Source organism: Erinaceus europaeus, chromosome 6, assembly GCF_950295315.1.
Source record: "Erinaceus europaeus chromosome 6, mEriEur2.1, whole genome shotgun sequence".
Taxonomy (NCBI): domain Eukaryota; kingdom Metazoa; phylum Chordata; class Mammalia; order Eulipotyphla; family Erinaceidae; genus Erinaceus; species Erinaceus europaeus.
The window spans coordinates 36873521-36887697 of record NC_080167.1 but is presented as its reverse complement, the minus strand read 5'-3'; the positions used below and the strand labels follow the sequence as shown (position 1 = coordinate 36887697).

Here is a 14177-nt window from a genome sequence, read left to right as displayed (position 1 = left end):
AATAGTTTAGTTTCTCTTTCATACTTGAAGAATAATTTGAAAGGATAGAGTATTTATGTCTGGCAATTTTTATCTTTTAATACTGTGAATATGTCCATTTTATCATCTAAGATTTGTGATAAGAAAAATGATGAAAGCCTGGTAGTTCTGTCTCTGTATGTCAAATTTTTCCTTTCCCTGACAGCCTGAATTTCTTTGTCCTTGCCTTTAGATAGTTTTCTTTCCTTTTTTAAATTAATTAATTTTTAAAAATATTTTTATTTATTTATTCCCTTTTGTTGCCCTTATTATTTTATTGTTGTAGTCATTGTTGGATAGGACAGAGAGAAATGGAGAGAGGAAGAGAAGACAGAGAGGGGGAGAGAAAGATAGACACCTGCAGACCTGCTTCACCGCCTGTGAAGTGACTCCCCTGCAGGTGGGGAGCCAGGGACTCAAACCAGGATCCTTACGCTGGTCCTCGCGCTTTGCGCCATGTTTGCTTAACCAGCTGTACTACTGCCTGACTCCCTTTACATAGTTTTCTATGATGTGTCATAGTGTGGACCATAGTGGATCCTGGAATTTGGGTGTTTGTAAAGTTTTCTGAATGTCTATGTTATGAATGCTGCCCATGTGTGGACAATTTTTTGCTATGATTTCTTTGAATGTGTTCTCTGCTATGTTCTCTTCCCTTCATTCCCAGTTATCCCAATAACTCTCAGATTCACTTTTCTGATAAATCTCCTATTCCTTAAAAAATTGTTTCATTTTTCATTAGCATTTCATCTTTAGCAGTTTTGCATTCAAAGAGAGTGGTGCTCTTATTTTCTAGCCCTCATATTCCAGCTGATTTATGCTATTTACTAGGCTACTCCAACCCAAATGACTTCTGCTTCTGAAATCTCTCATTCTGCTTTAATATACCAAAAAGCTCCCACTCTTGGGTCTTTGCCACTATCTGGGTAATAATGATGAGGTAAAGGGGGGAAGAAAGCGGATATAACATGTCCTGACTTTTGGAACCTAAAGGTACATGTTATCTTTGTAACAGCTACAGATCTGTTTGCAATTTCCTAGTCCTCCATGAAACTCCAGTGCTTGACATCTAAAACACACACAGGAATGATGTTGTTTAACTCACAGGGATGCAGTGTGGTGCTGAGGGGATCAGGAGCTAAAATGCTCTATTAACTCCAAGGTACTCTATGTATAGTGTCATGAATGTCATAGACAGGTTTCCAGAACTCAAGTAGGGGTATGACTTACTGAGTCAATAGAAAGAAGATTATGCCACTTCTGCAAGAGAACTCTCAAAAGACTAGGGTCAGAAGCTCAGGTGACAAGACAGGTATAAATAGTCAGTGTCTGCCAAAGAAAGATTAGCTTGCTCAGAGATCTTGAATCCTAGAGGAAGACACCGTGAGTATTTCTCTTTTTATCACTTGTTCTTCATTAATGGCCAGTGAATATCTCCTTGCCCACATTGATTGTTTTTCATAGCGGTAAATGGTGTTGTAGTACATGGAAAAGTAGTTTGCATAGTAGTTCTGACTTGGAGATGATGTGACAAAGTGGGTATTATTCCACAAGAATCTCTCCTTTGTCCCTCACTCTCTGCCTCCTTTATTCAGTTGGAGATTTATTTATGTGCTGAAAGAGGGTGGTAGAGTGGGGATGTGAAGGTCCACATTCCAGATGTGATTGTCTAGAATCTTCAGAGAAAAAATGCAATTCTAATTGTTCTTGACTCTTATCTATCCCTGTTTTCTTCAGAAAGAAGAATGTTGGGAGAGAAATATTCCACCAATTAATATATATATATATACTATATTCTATAAGAGTTATGCTTGTAAATAAAGATACTTTACATATAGATCAAAATCACAGTTTTCCAATTAATTTACAGAAGTCACGTGCAAGGATCTGGGTTCAAAGCCTGGCCCTCATAAACAGTGAAGCAATGATGCAGGTATCTTCCTTTTCCCCTCCCTCACTATCCTCCTGAACATTCTCAATTTTTCTCTGTCCTGTAAAATAAGCAAAACAACCTAAAATAAGTCTTAATCAGGAATCCTAGGAAAAATAGAGTAAACACAGTGACATCAGTTGGGGTGGCTATAGCTCTGCTCTTTCTGAAGCCTCAGTGGAAATATTTCATCTGAATTTTAAGTATGAAAAACTGTGTTAGTGCTTAGGTTTCTGACTTTTAAAAATACCCAATGTTTTTACTATTCCCAATATTTGGGACAGGGCTCCAGAAATCCAGTATAATAGCCTTGCTCTGATCCAGGCTCTTAAGCACTCCTGACAGTGCCTGTGCAGTGAATCAGCTGCTGCTGGACTTTGAATTCACATAAGTATTTCAAAATTGTCACATTTTCCTAAAAAGTGAGATTTCAAAAATGAACAAATATAATCCAATGTAAAATAGTGACTGTTAATAGTTCAGGATGGCCAGCAACCGTAAGAAATCCTTTAGCCAGCTATTCCCTCTCCGGCCATGCTCTTAACCTGTTGGTGATACCATTCCTCTTCGCATAGGCTTCTCAGACTTTGATTCTAGCCTTTTGACTCAGAACTATTTCCATGCTCAACATCACATTTTCTCTCTGAGAGTGAATAGAAGTCCAACATTGAGATTGACTTTGGTCCTGAACCCACCCTGACCTTGATTCCTCATGTTTCTAAGATCGTAGCAGATGACAACTATGTTCTCTGTTGGACGTCTGGTCATTCCTATCCAAAATAACTCTTCTTCCAACTAAGGAACTCAATTCCCTCATCCATTCCTTCCATGAGTCTAGCCTGAGACTTCTCTCAGGTGATATGTTTAGAGCTCCACTATCCCATAATCTCTCAAACTGTTAAATTGGAATCTCTCAGAACTTTTCTGCTTTGTTCTCTCTGAAACCATTCTTAGGGAGACGATGTGTGGTCCAGGAATGACAAGTCACTTGAGAAACATGCAAACACACAAGAACACCAAACATATAAAACACTTAATTCTTTTATAACAGTATTGAAGATCACATGTTCATTCAGGGTGTAGTTGAAACGAAATGGATCTACTTTGCTGGAGTTCAGGCAGACACTTTAATGACACAGAGAGGTAAATCAGGCTTAAAAATAAGAAAGATAAAACTGAAAGGTACTCAATGAATTTTTCTTGATGTGAGAGGTAGCCTTAGTGAAAGTTTCTACTGAATAGACACTGCTGATGACATTTCTCAAGGAATACACAGATAGAAGGAATTTGTGTATATAAAAATAAACATTTAGGATTGTCATCCTGTGTCAGAGTTCTAACTGGGGTAATTCATGCCCTTTTAGGTCAGGCCATATGCTCACCCTGTCCATAATATTATTTCAGAGTCTTGTTCTGGGCTCCAATAGTAAGCAAAAGAAAATGAGTGCAGTTCCTCTCCTTACCTTTAAGGGTTGGACCAAGTCCTAATGGCTCTCCTAAACCTAAGGTCATGTTCTCTCTTTCTGCTTATTGGTATAGGTTATAACTCTTCTCCTTTCCATGATGTTCGTGCTCACTCCATCCCTGACATCACCGGAACAAGCAACTAAACATTATAATAGGTCAAAACTAACTCATGAAAAAATTCTGCACATATGTGAAAGGAATGATGGACAGCAGGAACAAAATATACTGGAGAACCTCCAAACTAATATTGACTATTCAGGTAGATCTGAATCTTGGACTTGTATTTGTGGGATAGGGTGAACACTGGAATTACAATTAACCCAATAACCCTGTGTGTCCTATAGTGATGGTTTTGAAACTGGAAATTTTCTTTCCTTTGGGATGGGTTTCCCTTAGTTTACCCAGAATATTGCTGTTACCCATGACTAATTTGACAGCCTATAAGTTATCCATCATGGCAATGCCCTGATTCTTCCACTAGTATCATTATTTTCCTGCTGACACAAATGAGCAAACAGTAGGTAAATCACTGGTGTTTATAATCCTCATGCCTTAGTATTTAGTTGTTGTTCTTTATTATTAAATGGAGCCTGCAGTAGACCTTTGTAATAGTAATTAGTAATTTTAATTCTACTTAAACAAGGATTGGGAAGGATGTGGCTCTTTGTTTCCATTCTTAAGCAGAACACAAAAAGATTTCAACTAGGGGACACTATGAAGAGGAAGAATGAGTATACTTCTTTGCAATTCACATAACCATTTTAAAAGTCTTACAAGAGAAATATTACCCTTATTTGAAAAATAAGAAAATTATTTGAAAAAGTAATGAAATTACCCTTATTTGAAAAGTCAGAAATTTGAAAAAGTAAGAAAAGTAATGTGGAGAGATTAAATAATAACCTGGAAGTCAATTAGGTCATAAATGCTAGTTCCATCTCTGTGGTATGAACCCCAACCCTCCTACTCCTAAACACAAGTCATGTCCTTCAGTTTGTTCATTTATACATGTTAACAATGTCTACCATACAGTGAGAAGTGATTAAGAAAAATTTACCTATTTTGTTGACTCTGCTTGATAAAGTTGTACATTTGTGCTGTTCTATTCAGGTAATCCCAACCTGTTTCTTTCATTTTTTGTTTATTTATTTATTGTTGGATAAAGACAGAAAGAAATCAAGAGGAGGAGGGAAGATGGATAGGGAGAGAGACACCTGCAACATTGCTTCACCACTCATGAAACTTTCCTACTGTAGGTGGGAACTAGGAGTTTGAAACCAGGTCCTTGTGCACTACAGTGTATGTACTTAACCAGGTGCACCACTGCCTGTTCCTCCACATTGTTTTCAAAGTTAGTATTATTGGAATGGTTTAAGAAGTACTTCCCCATAAGCAAGAGCCTTAGTTTTACTGGATAATTTGGTGAACCTGTCACAAGACATAGGGAACAAAGGGATCCCGTTTGGTACTGAGTTTGACCATAGAATGAGCAATTTTGTGCTTTAACTTTAAGGAAGTTAACTTTAACTTTTGGGTTTAACTTTAACTTTTGGGTTTTTATCAAGGAAAGAGAAAACTAAGAAAACTTAAACTGGAAAGAATTCAATAGTTAACATCCATAAGCTCTGTAGGTAAGTGACAAGTGAATATCCACAGACAAAATCTGAAACCTAATATAAATAGGGTAGTGCTTGGGGAAGGCAGCTTAAAGATAAGCTCAGCAAGTGGTTGATATTTAAGTATTGGCTCTCTTTTGAATAATCCAAACTCTTTCTAGTTCCCAGAAATCCATGGCCGGAGTCATTATAGGGCTTTATCTATAGGAGCCCTCTAAGTTTATGTAGTAACCTTGGTTTCCTTTTCGGTGTGGTTGCCTTATCTATTCAAATTCTAATCTTGATGTCAGGTCAATGATTAGAAACAGAATGGTGTACAATTGAGCTAGACATCCAGACACCAATTGGGTTCCTCAATTCTAAGCACTCTTCCTACTTAACTATAATGACCCAAATAATTTCCTGAAGAGGTTGGAGCATCTTCAAGTCTGGACCCTACTGTGCTGGGCCTGTCAGAGTCTGCACAACCTCTCTCTCATATTCTGATGCAGGGTCACTGTACTAATACCTCTGGAACTCAAAGAAGACTATACTGGCTGCATTTTAAGGCAGAATCTACTTTTTAGCACTTTCAAGTTTTCCTGACTAGTATAAAGTTTAGTGCAAGAGTCTATTTAAGGATGCACACGTTATTATTATTATTATTGATTTACAAAATAACACACTTTTCCCATCATCAAAATTCTGTGTCTCCATTCCCTCCCTTAAAAAATGCAGTGAGGGGGCTGGCAGTAGTGCAGCAGGTTAAGCACACATGGCTGCAAAGTGCAAGGTTCAATGTAAGGATGTGGTTTGAGCCCCCACATCCCTACCTGCAGGGGGTCACTTCACAAGCAGTGAAGAAGGTCTGCAGGTGTCTATTTCTGCCCCTCTTTGTTTTCCCCATCTCTCTTGACTTATCTCTGTCCTATCCAACAGTGACAACAGTAACAATAATGACAACAATAACAATAAGGGCAACAAAAATGGGGAAAAAGTAGCCTCCAGGAGAGTGGATTTGTACTGCAGGCACTGAGCTCCAGCGATAATCCTGGAGGCACAAAAAGGAAAAAAAAATGCAGTGATTCCTTTAAGGTTATAGATATAGGTTGACTATTATAATTATCTCTATATTATCTATCTTTTTCTTAGATTTTATTTATTTATGAGAAAGACAAGAAGAGGGAGGGGGAGAGAGAGAGAGAGAGAGAGAGAGAGAGAGAGAGAACCAGACATCACTCTGTGCTGCCAGGGATTGAATTAGGGACCTCATGCTTAACAGTCCACTGCTTTATGTACTGTGCTACCTCCCAGACCAATATCATTTATCTGTTTATCATCTATCTATCTATCTATCTATCTATCATCTATCTGTCAGCTGTCTATCACCATCTATCTAGTCTACCTATATATTTATACATCTATCATATATATTTTTGCCCCTGACCCCACAGTTCTGCTTTCTCTTCCTTTTAAACTCACACCTACACTTATTATTCCTTCTGAATGTCTTTCCTTTTCTTTCCTTCTCTTTCTGTGTCCTGATGGAATTGAATTTCAGAAATCTCTAGTCATCTTTACCTAACATTTCTCCCCATCTGGGACTATAGACCAAAATTCTTTTTTGGGTGCAGAAAGTGGGAGTTCTGGCTTCTGTTATTGCTTCTTCACTGGACATGGGCTTTGCCAGATCTATCCATATCCCCAGCACATTTCTATCTTTCCTTAATAGGGTAGGGCTCTGGAGGGGTGAGGTTCTGGGCCCATGAAGTCAGTATGATATCATAGTAACATCTGTGACTTGGCACAGATGTTACTAACATCATAGTAACATCTGAAAGGCAGTAGATATAAATCAGGGCAAAATTTTTTACTAAACAGGTACCAAGGGGTTGAAGAGGAGGGTGTCTAGGCCAAGTAATAAATATTTGACTCAAAAATGTATGGTGTCTTCTTTAGGCCATTCTATTAGATTGCTTAGCTTATTATATCTAAGTCTAATCATAGAGGATTATTAAGCACTTTTACTTTGAGATGTATTGTTTTCCCTAACTTATGAATATGTATATACATTTACATAATCCCCTAGGCTCTAGCCTATATCTAAGATCTGTAACTTTGATGGAGAGTGTGCCATCTGAAATTGAACTGGGTAGTCCCATGTGTTAAGAAAGAAAGATCGGGTGGTAGCGCAGCGAGTTAAGCGCAGGTGGCACAAAGTTCAAGGACCGGCCTAAGGATCCTGGTTCGAGACCCTGGCTCCCCACCTGCAGGGTGGTCACTTCACAAGTGGTGAAGAAATACAGACAAAGAGCCAGAGGATCTGGGACTGGGAGAAATACAGATTTTAATAAGGATGGTTCCTTATAGTTTTAAAACCTTAAAACTATATTATTATAACCAAGTTATTTGGGAGCTTGTTTTTCTTTGAAAATCCCATGGTTAGTATTTACCATACTATAATTCTCCTCACCATCCTTTATATCATTTAATGATGTCAACTAATAACAATATCGTAGATATTGACAGGAGCAAGTGATTCTGGTCTTCTTGATCTAAGGTTGTAGGTAACTTAGTACTTAAGTCTAGTGTCAGAATTCACGGAGTTTGCAAATTTGAAACATTAAGTGTGGGGCCCAATGGTGGTGCACCTGGCTGAGTGCACACGTTACAATGCCAAGGACCCATGCTCAAGCCTCCATTTCCCACCTGCAGGGGGAAACTTACATGAGTGGTGAAACAGGGCTGCAGGTGTCTCTTGTTTCTTTCCCTCTCTATCCCCCCATTCCTCAATTTCTGGCTGCTTCTATCGAATAAATAAATAAAGATTATAAATAAAAAGAAACATTAAGTGCTTTAGACTAAAGGAATATATACTCAGAACTAAACTCTAGGCAGTTAAAGAACTTGAAATATTAAATCTATTTTTTATCTTGACATATTGAATTAATAGTGGATTATAAACTTATATGTTAAGGAGGTGAGGTGGTGGCCACATGGTTAAGTGCACACATTACTGTGCAAAAAGACCAGGTTCAATCCCCTGGTCCCCACCTGAAAGAGAAAAGCTTCATAGGTGGTGAAGCAGAGCTGCAGGTGTCTCTCTGTCTCTTTCCCTTTTCACTTTATCCTCCCCTCTCAATTTCTTTCTGTCTCTATGTAAGAGTTTTTCAGATATGTAGTATATCATTATCTCTAGTCACACTTACACATTGTTCCCAGGATGTGCCTTGTAACTGAAAGTTTGTACATTGAACATCTCACTCATTCTGTTTACCTACTCCATCAACTCTGAAAACAACTGTGTATTTGCTGAATCTGTGAGTTAGTTGTTTTTATTTGTTAGCATTCTATATGCAAATGTGTTATATTGCATTTATCTTTCACTTTTTGATTTACTATACCTAGTATAAAAACTTCTGGTTCACCAAGGGTTTCAAAATGTCAGTTTTTCTTTTGTAGTATGGCTGAATAATTTTCCATTTCCTTAATTTTCCCCCAATAGCCATTTAGGTTAGCTAACATGTTTGGGTGATATAAATCATACTTTAATGTACAGGGCAGGGGGCTAGATACTTTTTCCATGTAATTTTTATTGCAGTTAAATAAATATTCACAACTGGAATTGCTAGATTATGCAGTAGTTTTATATTTATATATTTTTTAAGGAAATTGTACCATTTTCCAGAGAGCTACACAGCTCCAATATGTGCCTACTACTGGCCAGTCTTCCATTCAGGCTCAGACTTTCAACTGTGTTTGAGCTGAGTCAAACTAATTATCACTCTTTTTCCTGCAGACAGATTTGAACTGAAGTCACTGCTGGAGGAATTACAGTTACAGATAACACAAACTAAGAAAGCCTTATGTTACTGTGAGAGAGGTGAGTTAGTAGGTCTAATCTTGACGTGAGTCACCAACTCCGTTGTAGGCTGGAGTGGGGCCTTGGTTTGCAATCCCTTGGGCTTAGACTGGACTAATGTTGGAATAGAATGTGAATGGATTTGGGAATAGCAACTGGGAGAGGAGTTGCAGGTAAAAATGAGATGGGGAACTGTAGCACATACTCCAAGTTCCGCAGGTAACACAAGTGACAAATAAGAGAATGGGTTTCCTATCAACAGGTTTATGAGCTGGCAGAAGATCACTAAAGCTAACAGGCTCTTGAATGCTCCCCAATATCACAGTCACTAGTGACTGGAGCCACAATAATTCCCAGAAATCATTGCAGTTCAGAACTTTCCCCTGCAATTATGGTCAGTGGATGGAAAGGGGACACTATCAAACAGTCCAGGGTGTGTTTCACAACTCTGTAGAGATCTCTGAGTGCTCAGAGATGCTGCTGCACAATCTAAGACTGCTGAGACTCCAAACACTGTCCTTGACTGTTCAAGTTTGGTCATGGCTGGCCATGAGGATGGGACAAGTATTCATCATAAAAATGTCCAATATCCTTGTCATATCTCTGGCAGGTACAGGATTCTTCTAACCTCTGACCAGATGTTGAATGTCCATGAATCTTCTAGGGTTTTCAAAGCAGACACTATATCTAACCTCGGAATTAAGGTGTAAAAAGCCTCCAACAATTACATCATGTATCTGTGCCTTTTGGGATGTTGGCCTCTGTCCTTAATTCTTCCTTTTCCTCTGCTGCTTACTCAGGCTCAATTATGAGTTCACATCACTCTGGAAATCTCACTGATGTGAAAAAAAAATAACAGTTTTCATAAAGAATAGTGTGAAGGGTCTTGAGTACAAGAGAAAACAGAGTAGCTTCTAAGTACTCAGACCAACCAAATGCTTGTATACCATGGATGAGCATCTGAAACACTTGCTACACTTTTCCTTCTACAGAATTGTGTATCTGCTCACTCATTCAAGTGCACAAGAAGCATGCAAGGACAGAACATATATATGTATCTGTCACTTTTGTGTTTTTAATTACTATAATTTACATGACATGTACACACACATATAGACCCCATATATTCTCAGGTACCTCTGGATGGAGACCTGGAATGTTTATGATTGAGAAGCAAGAGGAATAGACTGTAAAAAAGTCTAGGTTATACATGAATTTCTGTACTGATATTGAGCTAGCAAAGTGGTAGTGGTTTTGGATGCTTATCATGAACTTCGAAGAATCTTTTCCACTAGTCATCATCAAAGCTACACAGAAGGCAAATACTGTGGAACAAGCTCCAATCTGAGCCTCTGACCCTCCAGTAAACCTAATTTATAATATTCATGGGAGGTTGGAAGATTACATTTAGGAGACTGAAATTACGTGGATGAAGGTGGAGTAATATAAAAAAAGACATTTGACTAACCAACTATTTATGCTTTCATAAAATTTATACTTACTTAAAAAATGAGAAATCAGATTCTAAGTGAGCATCAACTTCCTACATGTATAGCCATTACAACTATGTAAGTGAATACCTAGTCTTATGATTTCCACACTGGGTTATCTCTAGCACTGAGCCCACCTCTTTCCATTCCATACTGATGCTCTCACATGCCTTAATCACCTCACATCCTACTTAAGGACAAGGTGATCTACTGTAGTATTGCACATTTACATTGAGACATGCACAGCAAAGAGAGATTAGCACCTCCCTGTTCTCACAGCTACACTTGTACCTGTCCTTTACCATTGCTCTGTGTGTACTTTACTGGAGTTGGAGCTCCTATGTTGGTGGTGAGGCTGTTTCAGTGACTGCCTCATGTTTTAAAGCTTAATCCCAAGAAGGGCTACAGACCAGAGAGATCACCTTTTGTGGAGGACACTGATCTCAAATCAGTCTCCTTGGTTCTAAAATCAAAAGTTCCCTCATCATCCTTACTTGCCCAGTATGTCTCTTTATCTGTGCACTGGAAACACTTCTTTACTCATGGGGGGGAGAAAGGAACCACCTTCACAGTCTTAGGTATAAGTGGAATCTCCAGTGCAAGTGGTGGTAAGACAGCCCATATATTCTATTATGATGCAGGGGTGACTGAATCCTCTCCATTGTGTTTTCATACTCTCAGGAATAGCCCCCAGATTGCATAATGTCATTTTCCTGGTAAAAGACATTTTAATATCACACAGAAATTGAAACACTGATTCTGGCATATAACATCTGCATTCTATGGTTGTTTAGTGGTGGGCCTCAAACTCAACTATCTGAGTTATAACTGGGGTGGAATGGCACCTCACATATGCATTGAGATTTGTGCTAATGCAGCTTCAAAAATTAAGTTACTCATTTTTTAAATTGAACTAATAATGATCAACAAGACCATAGCATAAGAGGGGTACAATTCCAACCAATAGAGTTCCATATTCCATCCCATCCCTTGGTAGCTTTCCTATTCTTTACCCCTCTGGGAATATGGACCCAGAGTCATTATGGGGTACAAAGCATAGAAGGTCTAGATTCTGGTATTTCATATTCCCCACTTCTTCTTCTAGCGTTTGCCCTTCTTCCGTAGCCAGTCAACAGCATCAGGTTGAGCCTGATGTAAAGTTTCAAGACCTCCTTTGAATCTGGAGAGGTGGCAGTCATTGACTATGTGGGTCATAGTCTGTCTGGAGCCGCAGGGGCAGTTCGGGTCGTCTCTGGCTCCCCAGTGATGGAACATAGCAATGCACCAGCCATGGCCTGTTCGATAGCGATTGAGGAGGGCCCAATCATAATGTGCTAGGTCAAAGCCGGGTTGACGCTTGCAGGGGTCTGTGATGAGGTGTTTGTTCTTTACCTCAGCTGACTGCCAGCTCTGTTTCCAAGAGACTGGAACAGAGAAGTTCAGTGTAGGCATAGGGGACCAGATTGAGTGACGAGACGTCAAGCGTTGGACAGGGTGGGCGAAGATATCCGCGTATATTGGCAGGTCCGGTTGAGCGTAGACGTGGGAAATGAACTTAGATGATGCCGCATCCCGACGAATATCTGGCGGGGTGATGTTGCTAAGAACTGGCAGCCATGGAACCGGGGTGGAACGGATGGTTCCAGAAATTATCCTCATGGAGGAATATAATTTGGAATCAACCAAGTGGACATGGGGGCTATGGAACCATACTAGGACACAGTATTCTGCGGTGGAATAGCATAATGCCAGAGATGATGATTGTAGTGTGGAAGCGCTCGCGCCCCATGAGGAGCTGGCCAGTCTTGCAATGATGCTATTCCTCACGCCCACCTTTGCTGCAGTTTTTATGAGATGTTTGTGAAATGACAGAGTGCGATCAAGAGTAACGCCAAGATAGACTGGCTGGGCTTCATGCCGGATTCTCATATTGCCAAGCTGCACATTAAGCTCACGCGAGGCCGAGGCATGGTGTAGATGGAAAACAGATGATACCGTTTTAGCAGTACTAGGAATTAGTCGCCATTTTTTACAGTAATCAGATATCAGAGACATGTCTTTCGTGAGTGTTTCCTCGAGGATGCTGAACTTTGAATATGCCCTGCCCCACTGAATATGTTTCTATCTTTTGTTAGTGGGGCAGGGCTATGGAGAGGTGGAAGTCCAGGGTACATTGGGGAGGTCATCTGACAAGGGAAGTCAGGTTGGCATCATGGTAGCATCTGAAACTTGGTAACTGAAAAGTCATTAAGACACAAAGAAGAGCAAATTATTAAATAATCTGTAACCCCAAATTAAGAATAGAACAGATGAGATTTGGGATCTCCATTTTGGAAAAAGCTAGTAGGTCTATTTCAGGTATAATCCAAGGTGCCCATGACCTTACTAATTCTGACTTTAGCCTGACAGCTAAGATGCAGATGGGCTAAAGGAATTGTCAGGGGGAGATGGTATCAGAGTTGCAAGTAGGACACGAAAGCTGGATTTGAGCAGAGAATAGCTCCCAAATATGGGAAAACCCATCGATTTAATCTTTGGCCCATATTCAGCACAGAATCTATATAACCTATGCATCATAGGTCTGAGCTTTCATTCTATGGTCATAGCTAGGAACATTCTAGGCTGTATTCATTGCACGACCTATCTTCCTTTAATGGCAGAGTATGTTGACCCAGTCTCCCTTCAGAGTAGGGCAGTCCCTACCACTGTTGATCCACATTGAGGGTAAGGTCCTGTAGAGGCCCATAAGAGGGTTCACTATGTTATTCCTGATGGAGAAGACCAAAAATAGTGGAGAAAGTGATCTGTTAGAGGTCTAGGCCCATCATGTCTGTGTGGGAATCCCAGGATTCCCTGCATAGGGCCATGGGTAATGGGGTAGACTGTTAGTAACCAAAAGAGCCATCATTAAAGTATGTTATTCAGCTTTGTAGTCTTTACTTTGACAAGGTTAGCCTTGTGATGATTGAGGGTCTTGTCTTGAGAATCCTAGGGAATTTGTCTGGGAACATAAGTGTCCCAGACCCTGAAACCTGACCTGCTGCTACTCACTAACCTGAATCTTCTCTTCTAGTGGAACTTTTGCCACTTGGACAGAGTACAGGAACGGTGATCTTCAAGACAGGAGGATTTGAAAAAACATTCCATGAGGCAATGTCTATATGCACTCAGGCTGGTGGACAAATAGCCTTACCACGCAATAGAGAAGAGAATGAAGTTGTGAGACGAATAGTCAATGTTTTGGGAAAGGTAGCTTTCCTGAGCATAGATGACATCCAGACAGATCCCATGACTTATACCAACTGGAAACCTAATACACTCAGTAACTCTGAAAGTTCTAAAGAATATGGAAATGATTGCTTGGAGATGTCTTTAACTGGCAACTGGAGTAAAATTTCGTGTGATGTAAAGCGTCTAGTGATCTGCAAGTTTGAACTACCGAAGTTGGACTGAATTCCTTGATCTAGGAGCCTAACCAGAAATCAAAGTCCATACTCTTGTGTTCCTAACATGCTAATAAAAAGTAACACTTCTGCTGCAAAGGGCATGTTGCTGTGTTGTGTGATAAGACAGAGAGTTGAGGCTCCTTTGAGCCACCTAAGTGTAAAATAAAAACTGGATCAGATACAGAAAAGACTCTGAAGCTTTCAGAGGGATGTGTTCCTCTATCTGGAGTCCCAGATGCAAGGGATAGAATTAGGTCTCCAAAAACTTCCTGTTGCAAAACTCAATGGCTTCTCATTCCTCCATTTCCTAGAGTCATGAGCTACTTTTGACACTGCTATATATAATTTCCTTCACATCTTCTTGTTTTGCTT

General features: G+C 39.7%; 1 protein-coding gene across 1 annotated transcript; it reads left to right on the top strand.

Moving 5' to 3' along the window:
* Positions 1 to 1775: 1775 nt before the first annotated feature.
* LOC132539008 (pulmonary surfactant-associated protein D-like) lies at positions 1776 to 13901 on the top strand. Its single transcript, XM_060192632.1, has 4 exons — positions 1776 to 1951; positions 3488 to 3674; positions 8807 to 8890; positions 13433 to 13901. The coding sequence occupies exons 1-4, from the start codon at positions 1826 to 1828 to the stop codon at positions 13810 to 13812; spliced, it is 777 nt and encodes a 258-aa protein (XP_060048615.1). The 5' UTR covers positions 1776 to 1825; the 3' UTR covers positions 13813 to 13901.
* Positions 13902 to 14177: the final 276 nt, after the last annotated feature.

What these genes read in the sequence shown, in the direction of transcription:
- LOC132539008 (XM_060192632.1), top strand. Translation starts at nt 1,826, where the DNA reads ATGCTTGTAAATAAAGATACTTTACATATAGATCAAAATCACAGTTTT. An exon ending in AACTAATATTGACTATTCAG is followed by an intron (nt 3,675 to 8,806) that starts GTAGATCTGAAT and finishes TTTTTCCTGCAG; the next exon opens with ACAGATTTGAACTGAAGTCA. An exon ending in CTTATGTTACTGTGAGAGAG is followed by an intron (nt 8,891 to 13,432) that starts GTGAGTTAGTAG and finishes CTTCTCTTCTAG; the next exon opens with TGGAACTTTTGCCACTTGGA.